This window comes from Nyctereutes procyonoides, unplaced genomic scaffold (assembly GCF_905146905.1).
Source record: "Nyctereutes procyonoides isolate TBG_1078 unplaced genomic scaffold, NYPRO_anot_genome, whole genome shotgun sequence".
In the NCBI taxonomy this organism is placed as follows: domain Eukaryota; kingdom Metazoa; phylum Chordata; class Mammalia; order Carnivora; family Canidae; genus Nyctereutes; species Nyctereutes procyonoides.
Genome location: NW_026575142.1, coordinates 50,015,253 through 50,036,100, shown reverse-complemented (window position 1 = coordinate 50,036,100; position 20,848 = coordinate 50,015,253). Strand labels below are relative to the sequence as shown.

Sequence of the window (20,848 nt, the reverse complement as noted above, 5' to 3'; positions counted from 1 at the left end):
TACAGAGGAAGAGGGAGAGGAATGATACACTCCCCACCAAGCAAGGAGCCTGATGCAGGGCTCCACTCGAGGCCCAGTCCCAGGATCCTGAGATCATGACCTGAGCTGAAGTCACACACTTAACCAACCGAGCCACCCAGGCACCCCTTAACTATTCATTTTTTCACTTGAGTTCACCAAATAAGAGTATTAGAAAAGGAAATAGAGAACTAGAGTCTCCTCCTCTGCCTCTGATCTCATGTTTTCTTGTTTGAAAACATGAGAAGTATCACAATCCCTGCACTGCCCACCTACCAGAGGTGCTCTAAGATTAAATGAGAACATGCAGATTCGTGTGTCTTGAAAATTAAAACATAAGCAATAATGATGGAGAAACCATAGTAATATGAAAAAGCTCTAGATACCTATAGAGGCAAAAAGTCAGGTGTAGCGCACGCGCACACACACACAGGCACGCGCGATGCAGGTATACCTGTTATTTATAGCTCTCGTCCATCTGGCTATCCTGCATCTATTTTGATTGGGAGTGTGCTCATGCCAAGTGGATTGTTAAATATTTTGATTGTCATTCCCAGAGGTAAAGAATTACCCCTCAGGCTCCAAGGTGCTTCTGGGTGTCACACAGTCAGTCACCCTGTGCAGATGAGAAAAATTCTTAAAAAAATCATAAAGAATGCTGTTGTCCTATTCAAACAACATGGTGCTGTGTTTGCTGAAATTTTAGCTTGAGATCTGGAAAGGCAGGCATCATATATTGAATATGGAATACAGCTGCATCTCCATATTGGCCTGTGCTTCAGCTGGATTCACAAGTGTTTCTTAAGTACCCACTCCTAGATCTGGTGTCATGGGGCATTGGATAGGAGGGCTATACGCACACCTGCCCTGCTCCTGGGGCACTTAAAATCCAATTGATATTTTGAGACATTTACCTAAGAAAACATAAAACAAAATCCACACGAATGGACAACAAAAGAAACCCAGAAGATATTCCATGCTTTACGTGCAATGGTTTCAGTTGCAATGACCCAGGAAAGCTTAGAGGAAGTAGGTCTTGAGTTGGGCCCTGAAAATGAGACATCCTTTTTAAGAGATTGCGGAGAAGGAAGTGGACTCTTCGGGGCATAAAGGAGGACAAGAAACCACTGTGAGCAGTCTCCCAGGGTGGAAAGGCAGGGGACACACTCAGTGGAGGGTTGGAACCAGGCTTGTCTGGGACTGCCACTGAGGGATAGCATTTAAGAGGCAACCAGAGATTGGGGCTATGCTAAAATGCCTTGGAAGCCAGGTTAGGAGATTTAGATTTATCCTCTGGGCAACAAGGTATCATTAAAGGTTTCTGAGTGGAAGTGGCATGACTGATGTCCTGGGAAGGAACTGCACACAGGCCTTAACCGAGGCGGGAAAGGCCCGAGTGCTGTGGGTACCATGGCAAGTGCCAGAGATAAAGGGACATCCAGGGAGATATTTGGCAGGACGGGGTCTTCCCCTAGATGACTAGCCAAAGGATAATAGTGTGTTTAAAAGAAGCAGTGAACCAGGACAGAAGACCAGTTCTGTGGGGACAGAAGGGGTCAGGTTTGGGCATGTGAGTTTGCAGTGATGGTAAGATGTCTGGTTGAAGGTATCCATTGAACAGTGAGAATGTGGAACCAGGGCTCAAGAGATAAACTAGGGCTGGAAATGTGGATTTAGAAGGTGCTGTGGAAGTGCTGGTTAGCTCCATGAGTATTATTTTATTCGCATATATGACCTGAAGAAGTGGACTTATTCCAAAAGTATATTCAGTTGTATCCTCACAAAGCATAATCTTGTGCTTATAGTGGATGCCTGGCCGGCTCAGTGGGTGAACATGCGACTCTTGATCTAGGGGATCATGAGTTCAAGCCCGGTGGTGGGCATTGTGCTTACTTAAAAAAATTATATATATATAACCTTGTGCTTATAGCTACAGTACCACACCATTGTTGAATGATTTGATTTGAAGCTATGGTACCATCTCTGATTCCAGACTCTTCTTTTACCTTTTAAGTATAAGATCATCCCCACCCCGGGTACCCACCCCCTGCTGGTCTTGGTGAACCCCAAGAGTGGAGGGAGACAAGGAGAAAGGTATGTTCTTTTCTTTTTCAAAATGAAGAGGCTGAGACAAGTTTACTCAGGTTTTTTCTTCCCCTCCACAGGGTGGACAGCAGAGATAGGCAGATCGGGGTTCCAGCCCAGCCCTACCCCCTTACCACTTTATGACCTGGTTCTACAGACTGCTTAACATCCTTGTGCTATGGTTTCCTTTGCTCCTCTCATAGCTCCATTGTGAGGATTAAAGCAGACACGTGCTTAGCCCAGGGCCCATCTATTATGGCTCCCAAGGTTGGACCAGGTTCTGAGACACCAATTTCTTTCCCAGCCTCGAGCATCCTTTCTTGATTTAAGAGGTCTGGCAGGACTCATCTGATTGGGACCTCCTGGCCTGCCCAGCTCCTGAAAAAGCAGGGCACTACTTCATCAGTGAAGGAAATGCCCAGTCTCCTGGAAACATTGGGGGAGTGGGAGGAGAGAGGGAGAACTGGTGAAGCAGCTCTGCCTCCCCATCCTGTTCAGCTCAGGGTAATGGACAGACAATGCAGTATTCTGGAATCCAGGTTTACAAAATAATAAGTAGGGTCAAAGCGAGAACTATGAGACCCCCCCACACCAACCCTTATCAAAGAGGCAGGGCGCCCCTCATGAACTGACCTGATGAGCCTCAAGCCAGAACCTTGAAACCAAGCTTAGAGGTGGTCACTGCCCCCAGCCTTCCCCTGCCCAGCCCCACCTCCTGCAATTACCTCCTGATCCCAGGATTTGGCGGGTCTTTCCGTAGAGGGTTCCTTGATACCTTTGTGTAGTCCACAAAGAGCAGAATCATACTACTTAGAACATATGGAATGTTTAGGAGAAGGACAAAGCTTTAGGAGAATAGAAGCTTTATTCTCTGCAAGGGAGGAGAGTCCTGGGGTCGAATTCTACAGTCTTGGATGGTGGGGAGGCCTTGAGCCGGGGCATGAGGGTGTGAATGATGCCAACTGGACCCAGGACTTTAGGTCTGCAGGGCCTGTGTGCAGTCTTTTCCCCTCTTGGGTTTAAAGGGACCCAGATTCCCACCACTGGTGGGCTCCAGAGGGGTTTGTCCTACTGTGACTTCTCACAATGACATTCTCCTTCTCTGTCTCTTTCTCTCCCTCTTCCTTTTTTTTTTTCCCCATAGAATTCTTCGGAAATTCCACTATCTGCTCAACCCCAAACAAGTTTTCAACCTGGACAATGGGGGTCCTACTCCAGGGTATGGAGAAATAATCGTTATTTATCTCTCCTCCTGCCACTTTTATCTGAAGAAGATAACCTTTCATTGGTCACCCTTCTTGTCTCTTTCATCTATGGACTTATCCTTCCTGCCATTTTACTCTCTCTGTCTTCTTTTCCTCACATCTACTCTTACTCGCTCCTGGAGATATTCAAGAACACCCCTTGTGGCTAACTCTGGGAAGTAGTCTCCTGGATCTCACCCCGGAAAAAGTTGTCGTTTTTTTGTAAAAGAGAAAAAACACATATGTGCCATCCATTTGATTGACAGGAAGAGCGGGCTGGTAAATTATGTGAACTTGTCTGCAAGGCTGTATTAGCCGGTATCTTTATACTGAGTCATCAGAGAGCAGGAAAGAGTCTTCCTATCGCTGTCAGCAGTTCGGAAATCTATAACAGCTGACTCAGAGTTCTGCTTCGTGTTCTGTTGGGGAGCATTTTAGGTTGGAGGCAATTGGTTATTTAATGACGTCGCTTTTTTTTCCCAGGATTATCCAATTTAGAGGTTGTTAAGCTGCCCCTGGCCCTTCTGCACTGGACCTATTAGCTGTTCCACTGCCTATTAGAGCAGGAGAGTGAGGGGAGGAGGCAGGCAGCCCCTCTGCAGCCTGCCTGCCGGTCCGGTGGGAGGAGCTGGGCCCGGTGGTAGCATTAATGGGATGGCTGTGAGTCCCTGTAATCAGAGGCCACTTCAGCACTGGGGCTGGAAGGCACCCAGACTGGGCTTCTTACCAGACAGAGCTGGTGCGCTAGAGACATCTGCTGGCCAGCCCGCGCCTGGCTGTCTGCAGGCCAGGTTTTCAGATCTGTGCACACTGGGCTGGGCTTCCCAGCACCTATCTACTTTGCCCAGCCTCCTAATCTGCAGTTTCTGGGCTCAGTTCAGCAAGACCTTTGGTGGGTGGGGGCAGGGGAAGGGACTGTGGTAAGAAGTACAAAAAGGCATTATGTCCCAGTCCGTTGTTTGACACAAAGCTGTTATGTATATGGCTGCGATGGTGCAAGACCCAGTGAAAAAGAGAAACATGAGTGCAGGACCAGCACGCCTGCCATGACCTCTGAGTTCAAAACAGAGCCCACCTCTGCTGCTCTGGGTGTCATCAAAGTCACCATGATTACAGTTACTTCCCTGTTAGGACCCGTGACTGAATGGCGACCTGCAAGTACCTTTACCAGCCCCCTCTCTTTCAGGGCGTTGAGATACTTGAATGCCATTCTCTAGCTTAACCTCATTCATCCTAAATTGTTTTTGTCCTATAGGGCAAGCCTGGTGGCTACTTCCAGGACTGCTGAGCCTTGAGTGTCTTTGCTGTCTCAGTCTATAACCAGGCAGCCTGTCTAGTGGAAAGGAATCTCCATTCAGAATTCACTTCCTATAGGAGAGTAGAGTTCTGCAAGAGTCCGGGAGAGGAGGAAATGTTACTTTGCCCACGTGTGCATCAGTGACTCAGAAAGCCCCAGGGGTCTTCTCAGACCACCAGGCTGGACAAAGGCGAACCCCAGAGCTTCAGCTTCCTATGTCCCAAACCAGGGTGTTGACAGGTCACATTTGTTCTACAGCAGAGATTTTTGTCCTTTTTGTACCGGAAACCCATTTGTCAGCTTGATGAAGCTGATGGGGCACTTCTCAGAATTTTTCTCAATGTGTAAAGGGAAATATATAGGATCACCAGGGAAACTAATTATATTGAAAAGACAGTTAACAAAATATTAAAAACACAAACATTGTGAGATAGGAATATATGTGATTTACTAACCATGTTTGGTAAGATCCAGAGGCAGGTCTGATAACTACTGTTAATTAATAGCAGTGATGGGCATCAGTGATAATATGGGGCAGCTGCCACAATTGTGATAAAACATGAAAATACCTGTGATTTTGATTTCTAACAAAGTCGTAGGAATTGTTCATGCCTCTGTGATGTGTTGCCCAGTTCCATAATTGGAGAGGCCAAATCTCACTTAGAGCTGAGAGAAGAGAAGAATGTAACATCTTCTCCTCCCAGGTTCTTGGTCCTCTGCATTCTGTTTAGCGATCCCTTAGAGATTTGTCCGGCCCCTGGCTAAGTAAGAACCTTGCTCTAAAGGGTGAAGGCTTCGGAGGGGAGATGATGCTTCCTCTGCTCAGGTCTGGACTTACAGGACAGTGGGATGAAGATCTGGCTAGTTCACCGCATCTGACTTAAAAGGAGAGTTTGTGAAGACAGAGCAGGGGAGCCAGGGAGGAGTCAGAACGTGGGGGGTTAGTTGTATTGGTGCCCAGAGAGGCTCACTGTGGCCTCCTCTGCACAAATAGTGGAGAATTTCTAGAAAACCATTTTCTGTTTGTGTTGAATGTTGAGTCAGCTTCTCCTTGTACAAGGATGGCTCCTCGGGATTCTTCTCTGTACTCTAGTGGCACTGCTTCCTTAGTAAGTTCCACTTTTAGAACACTTGTGATCCTTTCAACCCCAAAAGGAGTCAGGGCTGTAACATACTCCCAGGGAATAGGGGGGACACTGACTCAAACAGTATCAAATGTCAGCCACAACCTAGTCAATGAGACCATTTTGGCCTTTTACTTCCCAGATTGAACTTTTTCCGTGATACTCCAGACTTCCGTGTTTTAGCCTGCGGAGGAGATGGGACAGTTGGCTGGATTTTGGATTGCATTGGTAAGAATGGGCTGGGAGGGGCTTTAGGGTTTATTTATAATAAGTATATTTAAAGTCAGAGGAAGGCAATCACAAGAAAGAGAAATGGAGCCATGTCTTGTTCATCCTTGTTTCCATGCTTGGACCATTGCTTGACTACATATCTACTTTGAGTGGAAAAAAGAAATGGAAGGATTCCCACAGGTACAGGTATAACTGTTTAATTTTTTAAAGATTTTATTTATTTGAGGGAGAGAGAGATGGTGTGGAGGGGGGAGGGGGAGAAGCAGATTCCCTGCTGAGCCCCTGGGCCTGGGCCTGGGATCATGACCCCAGCAGAAGGCAGAAGGCAGATGCTTAACTGACTGAGCCACCCAGGCACCCCAGGTGTAACAGTTTAGTCTCAGGCTTTGCCTCATAATTATCTGTTATGGCCAGGGTTTGGGCAGTGGCTGGACAGGCCAGTTTGGGGAGCTGCAGGGGAGAAGGGCAGGACCTGGATCCAAGCAGATCCAGGGTAGTGGATAAACGCCGGAGAATTAAGCATAGGTGCAAGTCATCGCCTTGAGTTGAGTCCCTGAGCCTGAGTCCAGAAAGCACATCTAGAAAGTGCAGATCAGTACACGTGAAGAAGGATCACACTGGGCTGTGTCTAGTAGGCTTAGATCAGAAGAGCAGTGGAGAGGGCCCAGGCGGGAATCAGGAGGCCTGGGTTTCATTCTAGCTCTGCTTGGATCTGTGGGTCCTTGGACATCTCATCCCCCATAAATGATGGAGACTAATTCTGGAATTGCCTGTCACTACTCCCACAAATACTACCTGTAAACATCCATGTGCCATGCCCTCCTCCAGGCACTGGAGATGCTGTGGGGAACAAACACAGAAATCCCACCCTCAAGGAGCTTCCTTTTTAGAGGCAGGAGACAGGCAATCAACAACAACAACAACAAAAAAGGGAAACATAAAACATAATAAAGGTACAGCAGGGAAGGAGCAGGGTGGGTAGGGCTGGGGGTGGTCTATACCCAGGGTTTGGGGAAGACCTCACAGAGCGGATGATGTTTGTGTGGAGACCTGGAAGGGAGGTGAGCCATGTGATACCCGAGGAAAGAGGAGTTCTGGCAGAAGGAGGAGCAGATACAAAGGCCCTGAGGTAGGAGCAGACCAGGCTGCTGAAGGCAGCAGGAGGGCTGCAGAGTGCGCTTGGAGCAAGGTGCAGGAGTGGAGGGAGAGACAGAGGATGAAGCAGAGAGTGCAGGGCCAGGTCACAGGAGACAGTGTGGCTTCCATACAGGAAAGGTCCCGAGGTGCTGCATAGTTTGGAGCGGAGGAAGGACACAACGGATCGTGAGCAAAGGGCAGAAGGCTCCTGCAGTAATCCAAGTGACAGGTGACCAAGGCATGGACAACAGGAGGCTCAGAGGAGGTGATAAGGAGTAATCGGCTTCTGGATATTGGTCGAAGGTGGAGTCAAGGATGAGAGGAAGAGAGGAGTCAGGGTGGTCATGGGCAGACCCTGACCAGAGCGGGGCAGGCTGCGCCCATGGGAGTCGTAAGCAGCCCGTCACGAGGGGTGGGACCACGCCCAGCACACCTGCCACCTTCTGCTCCACAGGCACTTCGGTTGCCATGGACACAGCCCTGCCAGGCAGCCACCCACACTCTCCTGTCACCTCCAGCTCAGGAGTTGTTTGTGGGCGGAGGGGAGGCATCCTCTGGGAGCCCAGAGGAAGAGCTGATCAGCAGAGGCTGGGTGGCTGCAGGCCTGGGAGGTGCTCACGTGGTTCCCTCTCCATCACGAAGGAGAATGTAGGCTTTGGTGGTTTTATAAAATTCATCTGCAGAAAACACAGGGGAAAGGAAATGCCCAAAACTGAAAGAAGAAAGGTCACGTGACAGGCTGGCAGCCTGAGAGAGAAAACAGCAGTGAAAGGAATAACTGCATGATGTTCATTCATTCATTTGGGAATGTTTATTATTTTTTTAAAAGATTTTATTTATTTATTCATGAGAGACACAGAGAGGCAGAGACACAGGCAGAGGAAGAAGGAGGCTCCCCGTGGGGAGCCCAATGTGGGACTCGATCCCAGGATTATGCCCTGAGCCAAAGGCAGATGCTCAACTGCTGAGCCACCCTGGCGTCCCCATTCGGGAATGTTTAAAGCAATTATTCAGTGTCCTCTGGCACCCCATTTTGGTCCCCTCACTGATCTGTTTATGCTGTACAACCAGAGCAGTCTTTCCTGAATGTCAGTGCATTCATGGTGTGCATAAAGCATATCCATGGCTTCCCATTATTCTTAGGATATAGACAGAAATCTTTCAAATGACCTATAAGATACTGGTGCTCTAGGAGCTAGAGCTGGTGCTCTAGCCCACCCTTCTAGCCCTACTTCATTCCTCCAGTCCTCTCCAGACTCTTAAGAGGAGGGACTCTCCTCTCCCTCTAAACTCTGGCCACCCAGTCCCTCTCTCAGACTCTTAAATATACCAGTTGCCCTTCTGCCACAGGGCCTTTGCACAAGTGGTTCCTCCTGTCTGGTATGCTCCCTGGCCATTCCCTTGGTCAACTTCTACATCAGATCTCTGCCAAAGCGTGGCTTCCTCAGAGGAGCCTTCCCTGACACCCAGCCTCAGTCACTTTATTATATGATCCCACTTCTTGCCTTTCCAGTAGGAATTTGAAATTATGCATCATTTATAGAAGACTTTATTGATATCTGTCTCTCCCTCACATTTGTAAGCACCATGAGAGCCTGTGTCATGGCGCTTTGACCCACTATTAAATGAGTCACAGTACCTAACACAGCACCTGGCACATAGTAGGCCTTCAGCAAATGTGTACAGAGACACTGGGGTGAATGAGATATAGTTCCCCCAGGGAGGTTACAGTGCATTCAGAGAACAAACGAGCCATCAATTCCAAGAGTCAATGATAACATCGTCCCTGGTGCTAAAAAGAAACACACTGGAGGGGCACCTGGGTGGCTCAGTGGTTGAGCATCTGCCTTTGGCTCAGGTCGTGATCCTGGAGTCCTGAGATCGAGTCCCACATCAGGCTCCCTGCATGGAGCCTGCTTCTCCCTCTGCTTAAAAAAAAAAAAAAAAAGAAAGAAAGAAACACACTGGAAAGGAACCTGGCCTAGACTCGGGCAACCAGGGAGGGCCTCCCAGAGGCAGCACCTAAGCAACTGAGAACTTGTGACTTAAGGCACTGAAAATACTTCAGCATGGTTGACATGTCAAGCCGTGGGAGGCTAGAGCAGAAGACAGTGCCCACTGCCATGCTAGAGATGATGGGAGCCAAGACAGAGGGAAAGGGACCACCCGCCTTGGAAGGTGAAGGACCATTAGGGGGAACTGAGGCTGGGAAGGCAAGGAGGAGGCGGTGGCTTCAATATCAGGGGGAGGGAATCATGTACCTGAGCTCGGGCATCGCCACTGGAATAGCTAGAAGAGGTTGCTGAGAGATCAACTACGGAAACAGCACGTGGAAACTGATGTGTGAATGGATGCGGGGTGCGGGAGAGGCAGCAACCTAGGACGACGTCCAGGTCTCCGGCCTCAACGCCATGAAGATGGCCTGCGTGTTGAGATGGAGACCACGGAAGGAGCGGACTTAAGGCAACAAGTGCCTTCCAGGCAAAGGGAGCCCCGTGCACAAAGGCAGGGAGGCAGAAATGCAGACCACACGTACTGGGAACAGTGACGGAGCCCATTGCCTTGCTCTGTCCACCATCATCGTAAACCTCCAGGTGGTGATCTCAGCCCTGGGCCTTGCCTGAGCTCAGCCACCTGTGGCACCAGCCAGACAACCCCGGGGGCGTGTGAGTGCCCCTTCAGCTGGGGCAGCCCTCGTTCTCACTCTGGGATTCCTGCATCACCCCTCCGCCCACCAGCCCGCCTGAGTCAGCATCACTCCCCTCCCAGGCACCAGCTGTGCTGCAGGGTGTGTCAGTGGCGCCCCCTGGAGCCCAGCGGGTGCCCGTACTGGTCCCACCTTTCTCCGTGCGGCCAGACCAGCGTGTCACTGGAGATGCGCAACCAGGTGACCCCATGCATGTTCTGCTGCGCTTTCTGCAGTGCTTCAGTCTGATGCTTCTTCACAAGCCACATGGGAGATGAGGTTGAGAATTGTGGATTTGCGAGCCTAGGGGGTGGGGGGAGTGACGAACTGGTACCTGGGTGCCAAATAACACCTTGAGGTTTTGTTTGCTCGACACAGTATTATTTTTAAGCTTTGAATCTGAATGACAATTAGTCGAGACAGCTCCAGTTTCCCAAATGCCCCACTGTGCCCTGATTTCTCGGGCCCACCTGTGCTACCCGCCGTGCAACTGCCTGCCCCTGAGGCAAGGAGGAGCCTGGGCCTGGGACCACAGATCTGGATTTGGATCCTGACTCCAGACTTACTTTCCCCCCGGGGAAACTCACTTTTGTCATCTATGAGGGGAATAATCATAACCCTGCAGAGTTGGTGTGAGGGACAAAGGGAGAAAGCGTTAGCTATGATCACAAACTAATGCTTTCAGGGTGTATGCCATCACCCCTAAGGAAAGAATTTGGATGAAATGAGGATAAGCAGGTGCAAGTTATGGGGAGAGAGAGCTCAATATGAAAGAAGCCTTCGTCCCCACAGTGGAAGGTTCAGCTGTAGGAGATAGTGTGCTCTCCATCACGGGAGCTCTTCAAACTAAGAATGCTGTGAAGGGGTTTTAAGCATCAGATCAGGGATAATTAAGTAACCCACAGGTTCCGTAATCTGGTGCCATATGGTTTTCTCTTCTTCCGCATGGGTTACAGATAAGGCCAACTTTGCAAAGCATCCGCCAGTGGCTGTCCTGCCTCTCGGAACAGGAAATGACCTGGCCCGCTGTCTCCGCTGGGGAGGAGGTGAGTCCACATGCCAGGGGCACTGCCCTGGGGGGCAGGCACACCAGTCTCCAGCGATGCTCTGCAGGACCAGGCTGAACTTCCCTTTTATGAATTACATTGCAGAGTCTTATCTACTTGCTTTGACGAATTACATTCCAGAGTTCTATGACCATTCATTCCCCTGCCCTCCCAATCTTGCTATTTCCTATGATCCTCAAACTAGCAGCCTAGAGCCTACCTACCCCAGCAGAACATAGCACTAGGGTAGTCTCTCTCTCCCCCCACAGTGCTCACTCTAGGAGGGGCTCACTTAGGTGTTTTCTGAATAAAATTCTCTCCTCTCCAACTTACTGCTCTTCTTCTGAATTAGGACTCAGAGTACAAACTGAAAAGCTACACTGCCAGCTAGTAGAGGCATCCAAGCCATCATAGGCCCCCATGGCCATTGGCCCTCATGTTGAAATCCCCCTGTGGGGGATCTCCCAGTGGTGACCAGCTTACAGGACAAGGGGCAGGAGCTAAGGAGAGCTCTGCAAACTGCAACTGCTCCCATGGAGCTGGGAATGCTCCAGAGAGTAGAAGAGGTCGGGGCAGCACATGGAAGGGACAGAGAAGTCTGGCAGGCAGAACTGGGATGGGATTCCAGATGGCTGATCGATTCAGAGAAGATTCAAGACCAGCTCAGGCAGTGGTCAGTATTCAGAGATGGGTTCATGCCTGGTGGCAGGAGCAGAGGGAGCAGGAGCCAGCCCCAGAAGGAAGCTGGCAGGAACAGATGTCCTCGGCCCCACACTGATGCTAGGGAAGCGCCCTGTGTTCAAGAGGAACAAGCAGAGTGCAGCCCCATGCGCTGCGCATGTAGGAAGCATGGCTGGACACGAGTTTCATGCAGGAAGCCCAGGCCTGTGCTCCCAGAGAGCCTCAAGGCTCTCAGCTACACAGTTGCTACCACTGCTATCTTGTGAGGCATCCCCAAGGAGCTGACCAGACTAACTCGAAAGTACTCTTCAAGGTTGCCCTAAAGGTAAGCAGGAACGTGGGAGTGTTGTCGGAAAGAAAAGACGGTCTCTCCCACTAACCTCTCATGGCTTACGGTTCACTTTCTCTGCTGCTCTTCTGTTGCTGAAGAGAAGCAACAAATTATCATAACAAATTATCATAAATGTCGAGGCTTATGACATCCATTTGTTCGCTCACAGTCCCGTCACGCAGGAGGCCTGAAACAGTGTGGCTGGGTTCTCTGCTCTGGGCCTCACAGCCTGAAATGAGGTTGTTGGACAGGCTGTGCTCTTCTCTGTGCTCTTCTCTGGAGTCTCTGGAGGCAGAATTTGCTACGACGCCCATTCAGCTTGTTGGCAAAATTCAGGCCTTTGTGGTTTTGGGCCTGAAGTCCCTGTTTCCTCACTGGGACCACTGTCAAATCCTCGAGCCTTCCTTTTTCCTTGACAGATGGATCCCTCCATCTTCAAAGCCAGCAGTAGAGAATCTCCCTCACCTGAAATCCCTCTCAAGCTTTGAATTTAATTCTTAAGGAAAAGCCCAGTCCTTTCCAAGGACTCAGCCGATTAGGTCAGATCCACTCAGATGACCGTCCTTGCTTAAAGTCAGCTGTGCCATATAGTATAGCCAGTCATGACAGTGATGGGGCTATCTTATTTATAAGTCCTGGGAATTGCAGGGTGTATGCCCCCGGGGGTTGGGGCACAGATAGTGAGACCATCCTAAAATTCCGCCTACCACACTGTCCATCTCCGACATGACACAGTCCTGGAACGGATCTTTTGTTCCGCGGCATGGAACTTTCAAGCCACCCAGCCCACCTATTCTCTAGGGCTTGCTTTGGCTACATAGGCCTGCTCACCTTTGGCCAGCCCCCCCAACCCTATCTCCCACTACTTTGGCTTCCAAGTCTCCCAGCTTTTTTCTGATTACACCCTAATGTCCTCTCCTTCTCCATGGCTCAGGGAACCTAAGTGTCTGTGGCCCCCCAGACACACTGGGGTGTCTTGTGGTCACAGATGCCCACAGAGTTCCTGTCCCCAATAGCTGACTGTACATCAGAAACAACTTAGCCTTTCTGCCCTGAGGTCAAATGTAATGCCGTGTTCCACAGGTTATGAAGGGGGCAGCTTGACAAAAATCCTGAAGGACATCGAGCAGAGCCCCTTGGTGATGCTAGACCGCTGGCATCTGGAAGTCATCCCTAGAGAGGAAGTGGAGAATGGGGACCAGGTCCCGTACAACATCATGAACAACTATTTCTCCATTGGTGTGGTGAGTCGGTCAAGGATTGCCTTTCTGCATGGAAGAGAAATGTCTGAGTGGGCAGAAAAGTTCTGGTCCTTCATTGTCCCCCCTCCCCGGGTCCCTACTCTTCACCTCTCCCAGCTGCCCCCAGTCTTGACTTGGGTCCGAACATCCTTGCATCCGGCCTGGGCATGGCCACCCTGAATGTACCCAACCCTGTCCTTAGGTTATGGAGCAAATTCCTTCCCCTATAATTTTAACTGACACAAGAAAATAAGAATTTAAAAAAAAAAAAACTGATTTCCCCTTTGGGTAATTTGAAACAGTTTAAAAGAAGTAACACCAAGAAATAACCACAGGGCAAAGTCAGGAAAAGACTATCATGTGAGCTTCCAGAGTTGAGAATTCCTATCCTCCAAGGAGGGCCCCTCCATGTCTGAGGGGTCTAAGCCAGCTAAGTTAGTTGTCAGAACTCCTTGTCTCCTGTTCTCTCCCCTCATGTCATCTGGATTCCCTACAATCCAGGTGTTCATGAACCTCTGGGGGTGTCTCCTCTCAGCTGACCCCTTAGCTGAGTGCCATGCTCATCAGTGGTGCTTCCACAGCCTTCTTCATTCACTTCATCAGTGTACTCTCTGTATTTGATTGAAGACATTGGTTCACTGTGCCCATTTAACACCCCCAACACACACACACTCATCACACATCCAACACACATATACCCAACACACACACATATAACACACACCCTTAACACATATCCTCTACACACATATATCCAACACACAACACACACACACACACACACACACACAAAGCAAAAGGTCAGTGCCACATTCCTGTTTCTTCCTCCAGGCCACAGCACATTGAGCACAACTCAGTTTTACTGAACTCAGCTTCTGATCCAAAGAGGACTGTGTGGACACTCTCTCAAACTGTTGAGAATGGAATCAGGGAGAAATCCATCCACTCCATAGATAGAGCTGGGGTTCAGGAGGGGGATGCAACAAAGGCACTAGCATTTATTGAGCATCAACTGTGTGCTCTCCACTATGCTAGACCTTACATATTGCAATCCTCATTGCAGTCTTGCAGGAATCATTGTCCCCACAGTCTCCATTTTATAGACAGGACCTCAGGACCCTTGATGAGTGAGGGCAGGAACTGCCACAGGCACAATGTGCCTTACAGTCTTTCCTCTCTCTTTCCCTGTCTTTAGAATTATGCTGTCCAGTTTCAGATCCATAAGAGTCCCTGCAAACCAACCATCCAGACCCAGATTGTGTGATAGCTGCTCTTGTCAACCATCCTCACCTGTGCCTCTTTTGAAAATTTTGGTGACTTAAAAAGAAAAATGAAATAGGAGGGGAATTGATAGGTAGCTTAAGGGAAGAGCGGGTTTGAGGAAAGGTTGTTTTTTAATAAAAAGACTAGAGGAATATCTGGTGGCTCAGTCGGTGGGGTGTCCAACCCTGAGTTTCAATTCAGGTCATGATCTTGGGGTCGTAAGATCAAGCCCTGAGTCAGCTCCATACTCAGTGCAGAGTCTGCTTGAGATTCTCTTCTTCCTCTCCCTCTGCCCCTCCCCGCTGTCCTTGCTCAGGTACGCGTGCTCTCTCTCTGAAACCAATAAAATCTTTAATAAAACCTTTAATAAGAAGACTAGAAGAAGAACCATGGAAGAGGGAAGGATGTTTTAAAATACCATAAATTGGGATCCCTGGGTGGCGCAGCGGTTTGGTGCCTGCCTTTGGCCTGGGGCGCGATCCTGGAGACCCGGGATTGAATCCCACGTCGGGCTCCCCGCATGGAGCCTGCTTCTCCCTCTGCCTGTGTCTCTGCCTCTCTGTCTCTCTCTGTGTGACTATCATGAATAAATAAATAAAATCTTTTAAAAATGTATTTAAAATACCGTAAATTTACAAAATTTAAAACTTACCGTATTTGTAGGTATTTTCTTGATTCTTACAACAACATCAAAGGGCAGTATTCTCTCCATTTTGTAGGTGAGGAAACAAAGAGTCAGAAGGAGGGATTTGCCATCATTTTTCTGGCTCCTGAGCCGGCACTGTTTTTCTATTACTGCAGCGGAAGACAGAAGCATCGCTGAGCCAACAGTCAGGGTCTGACAGGATGGGGGATTAGACTAGCAGCATATTTAGGGTCCCTGTGCCTTATCTGGTTTATCCCACCCAGCTCACCTGGCCTCCACTAAGGGAGACCCCTCTCCCTAGCTTCTTCCAGCTGCCCCCCTCCAGAGGGGAGATAAACCATAGTATAGCTTGCTAGCATGTATTGAGTACCTGCTGTACACTAGACACAGGTGCCCTATTGGTAGGTATAGACCTTATCCTTTTGTATTTTGTCAGGAGGAACTGTAGCTCAGAACAGTACAGAGCCGGGTCTCAGCTGGTGAGGGGTGGAGCTGAGAACCACTAGTGTTCAGCTCCAGAAGCCCCTGAGCTGTGGACTCTGAGCCACGTGGCCTCTGCACAGCCCCTCCGTCTTCAAATGCTTTCCTTCCTAGCAGCACTGATGGGGGGAGGGGAAAGGGAGGGAATCTCAACATTTAGTGTGTGATGGCTCACCTATGCCCTTTGTGAGAGATGCAAATTCCACCCCCATGACAGATCTTGGTTTGTATTCTGATTCAGTTGGTCTGGGAAAGGTCTGGGAGTTTGCACTTTTAACAGGCCTCTGAGATCATTCTGATGTGGATGACCCCAACCAATTCTTCAGCAAATGATAGCCCATCAGAACAGTAAAGAATGGTCAAAGGAGATGGTCCTACACAGGAGCAGAAGCCAAAACTGAACTAGATGAAGGAGAAAAATGATAGAGAGGAGAGGATGAAGACCCCATAAGCAGCCAGAAGGAAGGGAGAGCTGATAGCAGGGCTGGGTGCCCTGTCTGGGAACTTCTAGATGGCAGCTTACAGCCACGGCTGCCTTCAGAGACTTTAGCCCCACATCTTCTCTTTCTTGACACCCTCAGCTCTGGCTGCCAGAACGTGATTCTTGTTACCTCTCGTCTGTCTCTACACAGTGCCATATGCAAAAAATTTCACTCACTTTGCATTTCCTGACCAGAGAGGTAAACACACCAAAAAGGAATAAACAGCCTCACCTTACACAGACCATACCCAAGAGCTGGGATGATCGTGGTTTTAATTCATGCGCACAAATGTGCAGGTAGGAAGGAAGTTGGGGGACAGGAGGAAGTAAAGGAGACCACCTCATTGTCCCCCAAGGAAAGGCATCCAAACATTCTCCATCACACTTAGTGGTCAGGGTGTTTCTGTACCTGGAGCTGACTTCGAATAATCCAATCTGTTCATCTTTCAACTTAGAACTTCACAATATCTTTTGCATGATTTTTTTCATACACCTTTCACTTGTGCGTGTTTAATATTTTATTGCAAAGCAGTGAGGAACCAGGACAGGTTTTTATCTCCTCGGTGTACCCTTAGCCTTCTCTCAATAAAAATGTTTGCAGGGTTTGTATGCTCGCTCTTTAAAAGTTGGAAAGGGAAATTCTTGAGAAAACAAGTAGTCAATACGCAACTCTCACACAATCTGGGGCTGACATTTGCAGAAGCTCTTCCTCCCTATTTGACCTCCCAGACTTTGTAAGAGGAGAAGTAGGTATGTAAACCAACCAACAGTTTTACTTCCTTGGGATAATTAGAGTCAGACTCCTTTGGCAAAGAGAGCCTTGCAAAGTCTTTGCCTCTTTTTTGGAAGGACCTGGACTATCTTACTGATGTCAGATGTCCGTGGCCTTTCGCATGTGTAAAGGTGATGACAGGGACTGCTACTGTGGTGGCGCTTGGTGGTAACGCGTTTGCCCTGACAAGTTCACCTGGTCCCCTTGGTGCCAGCAGCACTCATGTAATACATGGAGGGATAAACAGGGCAGACCCTCCTGGCCCACTCAGAGAGTGACTGTGGCCCTGCTGTTACCACATTTCCATCACCTACATACATGCTGGCCCTCCACCACTGAAGAGTTGAGAGTTGGCCTTCTCAGTGCCCTATTGGCAGGAGATTTTAAACATAGTCATTCAGGCCGCTACTTCCTCTGGCTTCTCTGGCCTCCTTGTCCCTGCTCTTTATTTTTGGATTTGCAGAAATGTCAGGATGGCCAGGTATCAGTGACAGGAAGTTTGGGACCATGAAATAATTTCTGGGGTATGTGTAACTCCAAATGCCTCAAAGGCTCTGCTTTCACTGAGCCTCCACAGGAGGAGTGAACAGCTAATCCCTTGATTCAATGAAATCTATTTCTGATACTAGGGGAACCCAGGGGCCAGGGAGAGGCCACAGTCACATTAAGCTGCACACCATTCTCCACCTTCTGATTGTACTTCTCAGGCTTTTCCAGCTAAGTGTCCACGGTGATGAGCCCCCTACTGATAGGGAATTTACCAAAAAGTTAACCATTTTCGCTGCAACTTTTTGGATTCCCTCTGGGTCAAGTTCTTGTCTGTCATCTGTGAAAGCCATGGAGGCCCTAAGACAATGGAACTCACTGAGTAGTGTCTGGGAAAAGGGGTCTACATCTCTTTTTCATCCTCCAATCTGTCATAATGTTTCAGAAAAATCCAAATTCCAAATGATCTGTTTTATTGTCTCCTTTGTCTTTTTACCTCCATAAGTTGGTAACGTGGCTTAGACCTACCTTGTCCAATATGGTAGCCATTAGCCACATGTAGCGATTGTGTACTTGCAATGGGACTAGTCTAAATTGAGAGATGCTGTTAAGTATAAAATAAATATACACCAAATTTCAAAAATGTAGTATAAAATGATTGTAAACATCACAATAATTTTTATATTAACTCCATGCTATAGCAATAATATTTGTCAAGGAAAATATATTATTCAAGTTAATCTCACTTTTTTCCTTTCCCTTTTTTAAATGTGGCTACTAGAAAATTTTAAATTTATTCCCATCGGACAGCACTGGCCTAGACCTCCAAAAAGCTCAGAGTCCAAATAACAGCTGCTTATATTTGGAAGGGACACAGAAGTCTTTTGGACTTCTAGTTTTAATTCAGGAAAGAGCAGCCCATCATCTCCTCCGTTCCTCACATCACACAGAAGGGCCCCGGAGAGTGAAGCCTTCAGAAATGTCATCACTTCCAAGGCTTTGCAATTCCCATCTCTATCCCCCTGCGCCTTCAAAATGGAAGTCTTATTTTGCTGTAATTATTACCAAGAAAGGGTTTGAACTGTCGCAGCACTGGTTTCGAGAATTTAAAGAAATTACTGTTGAATGTAAAATACACCCAGCTCAGTACCTGACACAGAGCTCAATGGAGGGCGAAGATGAATCTAGACTCTTTTGAATCCCCAGGTAGAGAACTGTGGTCAGAGTTGAAGTATTTATCAGCATCGCCTTTTCAAGACCAAACAGCAAAGGACCTGCTCAGCTCTCCCTTGCTACTTTATGTATTTGTGGGGAGATTACATTGGAACCCCATGCTTAACTAGCAATATTGTAAAGGCTGGTCTTTGTGAAAAGAAGCTTGGCAAAACCTAGTTTAAAAAAACAACAACGAGGATAATCAGAACTGTATGGAGGGAGGGAGCCTGTGCCCATAGCCCCGAAAATAAGAAAACCAGGAGCCAGTCACAACAGTCCTGGAGGTGGGGGGAGGTCGCAAAGCAAAAATCATGCCAGGCAACGTGATGGCTTTTTGCTTTCCTCCTCTTTCTTTCTTTTCTTTTCTCCTGACAGAAGAAAATTAGTGCTTCCAAGGAACACAAGTAGATGGAATGTTTTCTTGAATTCTAGAGAAGCATTTGACAGATGTCACATGAATCTTTTTCAGAGTGTTCACTGAAACTTGCTCAGAGTGAGGGAGGGAAAATGAAGGCCTGCTGCCTGGAGAAGCCACCCGGGGTGAGGCCTCGGGGAGATGCTGCAAGTCTCCCACCATGTGTCCACAGGGGGCCCTGACCAAGACCTTCAACTCTCCATGTGTCTTAAAGAAAAAACAAAGCAATCAATAACTAGAATTTAAATGTCAAATTCCCAAAAGGCTATTTCAGCAAGGAGTGTTCGCCAATCACAAAAAAAGCTCATAGCCTCGGCTTGCCTCTGCAGTGGGCTGCTCGCTGGGTTTACTCCTCTGCCAAGTTCAAGTATGATAGAAGCCCCCCTTTGCTCCCTAACTTGCACCTGGACTTTCTATCTCCCACCACTAGCCTGATTTTCCTCACCGTACACAGCACATGCTCAATAAAAGCTGCTCCACTGAACTCTACCTCCTAATGTTAAAAAAGTAATAATGATAACATTCAGAAAATTTCTTTTGTGAGTCCATACCGAGAAACAGAATTAATAAGCATTCACTGAAATGGAATGTCAGTTCTCTCTTAGCCACATAGTCTAGTAAATGAGTTTCTGTAGCTTTTTTCCTGCACATTTCTGACTCAGCTCCCTTGTTTCTGTGTCATCTCCCCCCATCCCCGACCCCCCCAGCCCAATTCTCCTGTCTCTTTCTAAAACCCACCACCTGCACCCAACGCGTTGACATGAGGCCTGAGCAGTGAAGGGACGCAACTCATTCTTCTGCTGGAAAATGAGACCATTAATGAGGGTGAAAGACCAAGTGTGAGGAAGAAAGATGAGTAGATGAGCTCAGTGTTAGGTCTGAAGCTCAGGGATGATTCTAGAGATCAACATTATAGAGACATGACACACTAGGAGTAAGTATGAGAACTCGAGATGGTCCATGACATGGAGTGTAGGCTGCAGATGGAACTCAGGGCGGAGAAGTTCTGGTCAGAGGATGCAAAACTCAGAAGCATGGTGTCCTGGAAGCCTTCCCAATCGTGAGTTCTGAGGAGCAGGTGGTCAATAGTGCAGCTAGGGGTGTGCAAATAAGAGGACAGCAGAGTGTCCATAGAAGGTAGCAGTGAGATTCTTCTTGACTTTGGGGAAAGTCCTTTCTGTGGAGATCAGGGAAAAGAAGCCAGGAGTTTAAATATATTTTTAATACCTACTAAGCCTGTTATTCAATGCTACTAATAATTTCTATTGCTATGGATTATTAGAATTAATATATAACCGCATCTACCAAAGTCAGTGTTCTGGTTTTGACAGTGTAGCATAGTTACGTAAGATGTTATTGGGGGAAGCTGGGTGAAAGGGATACAGGAACTCTCTGTACTATTTTTGCAACTTCTTGTGAGTCTTAAAATATTCCAAAATAAAAAGTATTTTTTTAAAAAAGAGTTAATATGGCAAGGCATTTCCAGAAATTCACACTCAGCCCCACGCACGGGCTTCTGTACTATAACTGCCCCCACACCCAGACACCCTCTTGCTCCTCAAAGGGCAGTGGCTTGTCCCCTTCATTCACCCTGAACTGTGGTCGAGAGTGAAAACTGCGAAGGGTGGACTGGTCTAGGCTCTACAATCTCTGTAGCCCATGACCTTGGACCTAGCGTTGCCCCTTTGTGGGAACCTCCCCTGTGACATGGATTCTCAAGGTCTGGGGGATTGCAGTGGGAGCCCGTGTGCTGCTTTTCTGTACGCACTGCATGGTCATGACCACTCATCCGGCGGCCGCTTTCTTCTCCTTCCCTTTCAGGATGCTTCCATCGCACACAGATTCCACGTGATGAGAGAGAAACACCCTGAAAAATTCAACAGCAGGTAAGAGTGCCATGAAGCTGCAGCCCCCCTCCAGCCCTGCACTGCCCTCCACCCCCCCCACCCCCCCACCCCCAGCCAACCAC

The 20,848-nt window shown here is 48.3% G+C and overlaps 1 protein-coding gene and 1 long non-coding RNA gene across 9 annotated transcripts in view; one reads left to right on the top strand and one right to left on the bottom strand.

Moving 5' to 3' along the window:
• Window positions 1–20,848, top strand: part of DGKG (diacylglycerol kinase gamma) — a 205,836-nt gene that overhangs the window by 88,836 nt on the left and 96,152 nt on the right. For all 5 annotated transcript variants that reach the window (XR_008662175.1, XR_008662174.1, XR_008662173.1 and 2 more), the window contains 6 exons: window positions 2,033–2,112; window positions 3,248–3,322; window positions 5,911–5,996; window positions 10,779–10,868; window positions 12,964–13,124; window positions 20,701–20,765. Coding sequence is in view for 2 of the 5 variants with exons in the window: in XM_055308224.1 (XP_055164199.1) it covers window positions 2,033–2,112; window positions 3,248–3,322; window positions 5,911–5,996; window positions 10,779–10,868; window positions 12,964–13,124; window positions 20,701–20,765 (557 nt within the window). In the remaining 3 variants the exon portion in view is untranslated. The remainder of the gene's footprint in view (window positions 1–2,032; window positions 2,113–3,247; window positions 3,323–5,910; window positions 5,997–10,778; window positions 10,869–12,963; window positions 13,125–20,700; window positions 20,766–20,848) is intronic.
• Window positions 19,600–20,848, bottom strand: part of LOC129498686 (uncharacterized) — a 44,937-nt gene continuing 43,688 nt past the window's right edge. For all 4 annotated transcript variants that reach the window (XR_008662177.1, XR_008662176.1, XR_008662179.1 and 1 more), the window contains 2 exons: window positions 20,648–20,746; window positions 19,600–20,056 (listed from right to left, as the gene is read on the bottom strand). This is a non-coding gene — a long non-coding RNA (uncharacterized LOC129498686). The remainder of the gene's footprint in view (window positions 20,057–20,647; window positions 20,747–20,848) is intronic.